We start from the raw sequence: 9,101 nt of genomic DNA, 5'->3' as shown, positions 1-9,101 counted from the left end.
CCACGACACGTTTGGTATACACTGAACGGAAAGTCTTGGTCTGGAGTTCACTGGTGACCTCTCATTCTCTATGTCTTTTGATACGGTATGGATATTCAATGAGTTCTGAAAAAGATTCCCTGTTTTGGACAGCTTGTATCATACTGTTGAAATTGACTTTTTGGGTGGTATTGTAATCCAGGGTAATGCCTTTGACCTTGCACACTGTGTGGCGTTCCCCATTGCCAATGTACTCGTACCCGTATTTTTCAGGACCCAGGGCAACATACTTGACAATTCTTCCATTGGGTACTTCATCAGTCCACTTTCCCAATCGACTGTCTGTAATGGGAATATTATATTTATCAGGGTCATAAATGTACATACAACTGTCTGTGTCAAAATACAAGATCCGATCCCCTAAACGTTCCAGGACTGAATACAGTTCTAACCTAGCATAGGCAGTGACAAAAGCTGCAACTACCACATTGGCTGCAGCATAGGGTTCTGACATATCCATGTAATCGGAATAATTGATCAGAGAAAACTCATCATGTTCAAAGAAGTCAAAGTAGTTGACTTTTTTGTGAGGGTCAGCCATGATCTCGTATAACCTGGCTGGCTTATCAATGTATTCCGGTTTGGATAAGACATTGTTTTGGGCATTCTTTCCCCAGAGACAATTGAGCATGGTTTTGGCCACGGCCCTTTTGCCGGGATTCTTCTCCACATCTTCAAGGATGACACCTTCGGCCTGAAAATAGTCGCTTTTGAACTTGTCTTTATCGGCCTCAGTTTTGACCCAGTTGGGATAACCACTGGCCTCCTGTTTCCTTTTCAAGTACTTATTGATGTATTCCTTATAGACAGTGTCGCTCCATTCCTTGAAGTGCCAGATTTGATACACTTCAAGGACTTTGTAACCTAGATCTAAAGCCTTATTCAATACCACAGAAATCCAAACCCCAACCAAGACCCTTTCTTCTTCTGAATGAGTACAAGCCTGAAGTTCTTTCTCAGCACATGTATAACACAAGGTGTACACCATTTTATTGTTGCAATGCATGGGTAAGACGGGTAACCATAAATCTTGAGGAGAAGCATCTTACACTTGACAAAACCTCTGTATTGTTTAAGGTTTGTAATATCAATTTCCTCCTGACTTAGAATGACAGGGTGATGTAGGGGATATTTTTGTATTTGTTCACATAAAGATACAGTGAACAAATATAAGCTTACTTGGTCTCTTGATTGGTGCTTTCATCTACTTCATGTTTTGGGTGACTGCACTGGTACGTCCACCAAACAGGGCATCACGGGGTTTGATGGGTTCCATATGGGGATAGAACCGATCAATCAAATTCTTGTTCTCAGTGTCTTCCTTGCACTTTTGGTCAAATTTACATTCCCAAATGTATGCAATGTGGTACCCTTGATTCTTCAACATTCAAATCTTGAAAAGGTCTCTACATACAATGTATTCATGGTCTTTAAAGAGTAAGGATTCTTGACTTCACGCTTTGGATAGCATGTTTCACACACATGAGTCCAGCACCCTAGAAACTCATACATCGTGTTGGTCTCTGCATTGTACCCATCAACAGAATAAGGACCTATACGGACTTCTCCACCGTTCAGTGCATGACGAATGGGTTTTCCTCTGATAGTTGCCTCGGCCTGTAACCATCGTACGCCTTTAATGGAATAACGGGTCTTGTTTGGATATCCTGCATCTGAAATTATACCCAAACTCTTTTCTGGCAATGTGTTTTTGTGGGCACAATAACAGACTTGAGCTAAAGTGACACATTCGGTAAAAGGATTGATATCGTCACTAGCCATTAACTGATGTTGAAATTCACTACAACCCCTCCTTAAAAGATCTACATCTGATCGGCAATACTTTTCCTTTTGAAAATCAAAGATGGACTGTGTGTTGACCTTTTCCTGGTGCCATTCCAAAAAGACTTCACGGGCTTCTGGTTTCATACCGCCTGGATGATAGTACTCCGAGTCTAAGTAATGTCCCACATAATTCTGGTATTCAGCTTTTTTGGCCCAATGTGGAAAATAGCCTTTAACCATTTCTGTAAGACCAGACGTTTTGGGAAAAGCTGACAATGGCATACTGAGAAAGCTCAAGGAATCAATCTTTCTCAGTCCATGACATTTCAGGGAAATGAGTTTGCTTCCATTCATGATGACCTCGGGTTTGATTGTGGTATGACTGACAATATACCGCAAGGTAAACTGACCATCATACCCTTGAACATTGTGTGCTATGACCGTGGAGCCTTTGTGGGTGGGTTTAAATAACCAAGTACAAAATTCGGCCCCGGTATTATCACCCCTAAACAACATATCCCTGGGTTCAGGTAACCTGTCGCAGTGATCGCACAGTTCAATGATGTCCTTATGGATACATTCATCGCAAAAGCGTTGAGCACAACAAAAATTAAATATGTGCCCACTTGTATCGAACCGACTCTCAAAATAAAAAAAGATGTAATCTGAATGACCTTCAGATTCAGGCGAAACATAGTTTGGTATATGACATTCGTGATTAGGTCCAACAATGTCCTTACAATATCTACATTTCTTAGACCCTGAACAAACATGACTTTTCTTTGTACCTACAACAATACCATGACAAGACTGACATTGCCATATGGATTCACAAATACTTTTCTTTTTGTGACCTGTGATTTGCTTATGCTTGTGATAACATTCAACACTTTTAAAAGTTATCCTACAGTCACTACAAACCACCTGTACGCCAGATTCCGTTGAATAACACTGACAAATGTTTTTACACTTGTGTTGTTCTAGATTGTTATAGCCAATGTCACAGTATTCACAATAATAACTATGTCCATAAAATCCCTTGATCGAAGTGATGGTGTCATAATGTCCTCCGTGGTAGTATACGTGTATGACTTTACTCCCTTTCCTCATGGTGGGTGGGGTAAACAAAGGTTCACCTTTAACATTTTGCGTGTGAACCTTGATAATGTAGTCTGGGTAGAGTTTGGTCTGGATTTTCTGGTACTCCTCTATTCCGCACGGCTGGTCGTATCCGATCCCAACACTATCCAATAGCGTCTGAGCTTCCTTCTGCTGTAAACTTTTCTTGGATTGTCGTATCATGTTCCATCGTTTCTTCCATTCCTCGGTATTTGATTTTTGTGCATGGCATATACCTACTTCGATGGATCGTGCCAAGCATATGCTGTCATTAGGATTGTCAACTTGCATGACACTCCGTTTAAGTTGAGTCATGTTCTCTATAGTGACATGTGATCCATGATGCATATTTCGTCTGGCTTTGCCGGATCCTTCAGGCATGGGAATAGGAGTAATTTCAGCATGTAGTTGACCATCATGAATATTGAAATCTTCATTGCTTTGCATGACATTTTCAATTTCTTGAAGTACAGTTTCTCCTGTCACTGCTGACGCATTGTCAAATGGGACGTGTATTCCAAGTTTCAAACCGGGATGATCAATAGAGACTCGAACTTTATCTCCAGGCTTGGTCTGACACTCCTCTTTCATCTTGTCTACCATAGCATTGAATAGTTCGTAGGTAAAGTCATATGGCTGGTCATACGGTTTGAATGTGACCTCGTACACTTTACTTTGAGTCTTGAATTTTCTTGATTTCCGCTCCATTCTAGGTGTAATGTTAAAGTAGTTGCTTGCCAGGTCGTGTCGTTTTTCATCGTGTTGATCTTGCATTGCTTGTTTACGTTTTTCTTCTAAATCCTCACGCCGTTCTTTTCTACTAGCTAATATTTGTTTCTTTTTAGTTAATGATAAACGATGCTTCTTTAGTTCTTCTTCATCATCTTCACCGCTACTCGAAGTATCTGAGTAAGGTACTAATTTACGTGGTTATACCATATTTGCCTAGGCAGAAATGATACAAATCCCTTGTTGACAGTCCTTTTATACTGACGGAAACCAAGCTGGTATGATGGCCTTGAAAAAAAATCCTATAAATACGGGGACTGCCAGCACATCGACATCAGTTGATCTCTGAAATCTGAAGAGACAAGATGGAAAGCAAAACTTATGCACCTGTAGAGAAAGTAGATGGGGCTGATACCATGTACTATCAACAACCAAGCTGCTGCTCCTCAAAACAGCATTCTCAATACGCTAAGGAGAGAAGAAGAGAGGTGGAGGGACACCCAACGAAGAACGAATGAGGCATTAAGGATCATCCGGTCCTTAAGAGATAGAGAACAGTAGAGACGGGCAGAAAGGCAGAGAATGGAGGAGAGATACGGAGCTACGTCAGGGTTGTTAGGGTTTACCCCTATGTCCAAAGGGCCCCTGCTGATAGCACCATCCAAAGAGCCCCTGCTGATAGCACCACTGAGTAGAGATGCTACTCAGAAACACAACGGTCCTTTTCAGGGCCACTCCATTTCTTTTAAAAAAGAAAGTACCTTTTCTCTTATTAGAGAGTTTGAGATTTCAACCTTCGCCTTCCCCTTCAACGTCTCTCATATATATTTGGAGTAAAACGTCACCGATATACGTGTATTTTATTTATATCAGACGTTGCTACTAAAGTTTTCCATGTAATATCAAGTAAGCCTAAGACTTCTATTTATTACTATGTGAAATAAAAAGCTTAGCTTCAGGATTTCTGCTTATTAAGTTATTCGATTGTCCACATGTATAATTAGACTAAATTTGCTGCGAAACACTATCAAAAAGTATTAGAATAATGAAGTTTTGTATGGCTAATGATTTTAACTAAATACATTGAATTGAACCTGGAAGTATGAAGTTATAAACTGATTTTGAGAAACTTTGAGATTTTGTCTAAACTTTAACTTCTACGGCATATTTCTGTCCCCAGGCGGTATCGATTATACCAGATGGGCCTTTTTGACGTATGAAGTGAAGTTTTGAACGTCCGAAAATGTGATATCACGAAAGTCAAAACTTCAATCCTTTTACATCTACTCTGTCCACATACTCGGCATCAAAGACTGAAATCTGGATGGAGGCACATGGCATGACAGTCATTTTACTTGAAAAATGAATAATAACGCGCGATTATCATTTGGTGGAATATTTTATTTTCACTTCCAAATTAAATCAATCCGTTGTTTTCGGACACTTAATACGACAATTGTGTTTTAATTATAAACATAGAATGGTACTAGTAAGACGGAAAATTCTTCTGAAGTATCAGGCAATTTCAGATAAATGATGTCATGATGCGAGAAGTTTCCTGTTAGCCATATGGGATGACTTCATTCTTTACCTGCACGGACCCAGGGCCTAGTAGAGGGGCATTGTGGGTCAACCACCCCCCCCCCCCCCCCTTGATTCTTACATTTTACAAAACAAAATCGGTCTTGAAACTCGGTGTGAACCCCACCCTCCCACCCCCCACTGAAATGGGTTTTAAAATTGGTGTCCCTCTAACCAAAATTCCTGGATCTGCACATGATTTACTTATGAAATAGTATATTCAAACAAATACATGTATATGCCCACATGTTATATTGTGTGACAATTTTCGTCCCCACCTAACATTTCTTGACTGTTTCGCTATCAACATATCTTTTAAAGGGTTAGATTTTCATCAGGTACATTGTTTATGAGAGTCTAAAACTAAAATGCGTCTTTTAAGCAATTCGATGTTCAAAGTACCAATTCAAAGTAAGAAAACTTTTAAGAAAGACTATGAAATTCTAGTCAACAGCATGACGGATGATCTGTCCTTTATATTTTATGATCATGCCTTTTGTGTTTGCTTTATCGCATATATTTAACTTAACTTCAAAGTATATCGAGAAATGCATTTGTAATAGTTGGTGTTTTAAAAAAAAATAACATTAATTTCTTTCAGAAACACCATCAACAGTAGAATACGTTGATATGATTATCATTCGGTTTATTTCCTCTCATGTATGATTTACAACCGTGCATTGTATACTAACATCATTTTACATAAAACCTAAATGTTCGGAGCAACACTAACGAGTTTTAACGTTGTTCACATTGTTTCATTTTTTTTTTATCGTAATCGCTCTAATGTCCATGCGGTGATTATATTAACTGAAATGTTTTTATTTAATTTTCTTTTTTAAAATCTCTTGTAAAAGTCCTGCCCTTTCGGACAATTGATAACAAAATGCACGAAAACAAACGATCATAATTACGAATAAATTGAATGGGTGGATTAAAAGAAGTAAGGTTCATTTTAAAGTTTGAAATCTCAAGGAATTTTCATCGAACTTCAACTTCATACGTTAACTTCGCAAGAGACGTTGAAGGGGTAGGGGAAGGTTGAAATCTCAAACTCTCTATTGTCTACTGGTAAAGCATATGGTACCCTGGATCTGGCATCCTAAATGGTGATATGGTACCCTAAATGGTGATATGGTACCCTATGTTAAATTCCCATAGGGTACCATAAATTTCCTGGCTCACAATGGGGCCTATGGCATGGCATGGCATGGCATGGTGATATGGTACCCTACTGGGGGTGATATGGTACCGGTACCATAAATTTCCTGGCTCACAATGGGGCCTATGGCGTGGCATGGTGATATGGTACCCTACTGGGGGTGATATGTACCATATCACCACCCTTTACTACTCACTGATCTGTCTAGCAATCTGTCTAACGCACGTCTCAAAATGCCCTCCTAAAATAGTAAAGATAATTACTTCAAATTTTCAGATTTGAATGGTAAAGGAATGTTCTTCGTGAATATTTTATTTTCTCAATTTTGATTTTTTGTCACTAATACAGGTTTTCTCATTGAACGGCCCATATAAATAGGGTCAATCTAAGGTATAATTGTACCAATGTACTCAACAACTTGTCTGAAGTCAGAGCATCAAGAACCTAACTTTTAAGGGCTCGACTAAGCAAACTGCAAGAAAAAAATTCCACTCCTTCCGTCTCCGTCCGTCTTTATAGGATTTAGGAGAAAAGCATCACAGAGTCTTACACTTAATTAGTCAAGGCACCATCAAATAGGAAAACTTAGTGACTAAACGTAGAGGGTCAATTACCAAACATGCACTGTGCTCAACGATTTTTGCATTGTATCCACTTTAAAATTTGATAAGCATTTTATACATCTTACAAATATTTGATTAAAATCAGAATTATGTTAAATACTTCGAAGTTTATAAATTGCATCCCCATAGCATGCGGGTGTGTAAGAGTTTTTAAAGGTTTGTGCTCTATTTCTTTAAACGTTCGAACAAACTGTTGTAAAATTTAGTGAAAACCTTCCGTAGTTTGTTATCGGTAACCCTGTTGTTATAATTATTTGGTTTGAAGATTTCTATCATTAAAATCCTCTAACTTTGAGCAAGCTCTTGCAAACGGAATAAGTTGTGAAATATAGACACCGTGTGATGTAGCTCGATGAACATTCCATCTATTACTATTCAAGAATTATAACGAGGGTCATCTTTGCTTCTGAATGAAGAAACTTCAGAAGCGAAGTCCAAATATGCTGAACCTAGTAAATAAAGTACACTGCAGTATGACAGACTTTTTACACCGGCTATTGAAACTGGCATGGTCCTGTTAAAAGGCTTAAGTATCCCATCCAATTGACATATTGAACAAACGTTTTACTAGTTCGACGTAGTATCTAAATTTCTAAATTTTGCTACCCGAAAGTGAAATTCTTCTCATCCTGGACTTTCAAGCTCGTGTGAATTTAAGTGACTATTCCAGTCAAATTTCTACTGGTCACTTTGCTCCTACTTTAAAGCAGTAGGTAAGGTACTTTATCGCGTTTGCCTCGGTCGCTTCTGTTGTAAATGGGTGCCACTAAATTGCTGGGGTAAGGTATAATAGGTTTTAACTGTTTTTAAAATAGGGAAAAATTTGAGATCGGCGGGATTTAATTAAGGTCGGTCGGGAGGCCGAAAACACTCTTTTTAGACTTTAACATTTCAAATCTTTGTCTCATTTACGTTGTATTTCACATCAGATCTGGTGTCGATTTGGCTCTGAATTCCTGACTTGAAACTTTACAAGTAATAATTTATGTTTTATCTTTGAGATTTATAACTCCCAGTTCAAATGTAAGCCTACCGGCTGGTCAAGTCAAAAGTACTCCAGATATAAATAGTGACTGTCTTTCCTTTCCTCATGCTCTTTCTCAATAGCATCGTATTTTCTTTTACTCTTCCAAGTCTCAGTTTGTATGTGTAGCAAACTAACGAAATCGGCATGTTCTTGTAGGTAAAAATAGCGGCCTAAGAAAATAGACATTGAAAGAAGCAAAAAAAAAGAGTAAATTCAGCAGGTTAAATTTTGTATTTAATGAACTATAGTTTTCTTAGATAAAAGTTGACGCCCCTTTACTTTTTTTCTTTTTCTATAGTAGCGATATAGTTCTTTATGGGAATATATAAGTCTTTGAAAATCTGATATTCTAGAAAATGTCGAAAACTCTTAGTATATAGGCATACAGACACTAAATAGAAAAGTGGCGCAAAAAAAAATGGTAGTCGCATAATGGCGAATACAAATAGTCCTTAGTTTTTGCTAAAATCACATGACAGATCTATGCTTGACATGTAGGTAGCATTTTCATAATGAAATAACAACATGACAAAATTTTTCATGAAAACGTAGATCATACACCACCAGTATAATTTGGGGTCTCATTTTAGCTGATTTTGCAGTTTGTGTGTTTGACTGAAATTATTTTTCTTGCATCAAACATGACCCCCACTTTTCTTTTGATTTTTAGTTAGCACTGACAATATTCTTCAAGAAAATGTAAGTTACAGACATTTAAAATGGGCCCTGATGTGTGCTGCGGTCTTTGGAAATAGGTCAATTTTATACAGAATAAAGAACAACAAATATTAAATGCGTTATAACCCATATAGACAGCCGGATTTACTGGTGTTCAGCCTATGATGTCTTACATTGTGTACACTACGGTAGCGCTTTCATACTGTCGCACTGACAGACGGAATGTGTGACGTCACGCTCTATGTGATGTCTTATGGATGTTTTACACGAGGGTATTTTTGTAGTAATCACCGATGTTGTACTTACTCTATTAAATTGCATCAGGGTAAAATATACAAGACAGCTGTCAGGTATAATT

General features: G+C 38.2%; 2 protein-coding genes across 2 annotated transcripts in view; one reads left to right on the top strand and one right to left on the bottom strand.

The window, feature by feature from the left end:
* Positions 1 to 1,419: 1,419 nt before the first annotated feature.
* LOC128555871 (uncharacterized) overlaps positions 1,420 to 9,101 on the bottom strand; it is a 9,027-nt gene continuing 1,345 nt past the window's right edge. Inside the window, exon 2 of the mRNA XM_053539650.1 lies at positions 1,420 to 3,848. Coding sequence (XP_053395625.1) covers positions 1,420 to 3,848 — 2,429 coding nt within the window. The remainder of the gene's footprint in view (positions 3,849 to 9,101) is intronic.
* The window catches only part of LOC123525156 (translation initiation factor eIF-2B subunit gamma-like), a 27,131-nt gene continuing 27,017 nt past the window's right edge, over positions 8,988 to 9,101 (top strand). The window contains exon 1 of the mRNA XM_053538128.1: positions 8,988 to 9,093. The gene's annotated coding sequence lies outside the window, so the exon portion shown is untranslated. The remainder of the gene's footprint in view (positions 9,094 to 9,101) is intronic.

Source organism: Mercenaria mercenaria, chromosome 3 (assembly GCF_021730395.1).
Source record: "Mercenaria mercenaria strain notata chromosome 3, MADL_Memer_1, whole genome shotgun sequence".
Lineage (NCBI taxonomy): Eukaryota > Metazoa > Mollusca > Bivalvia > Venerida > Veneridae > Mercenaria > Mercenaria mercenaria.
The sequence above is the reverse complement of the archived record's forward strand: the minus strand, read 5'-3'. Positions and strand labels throughout refer to the sequence as shown.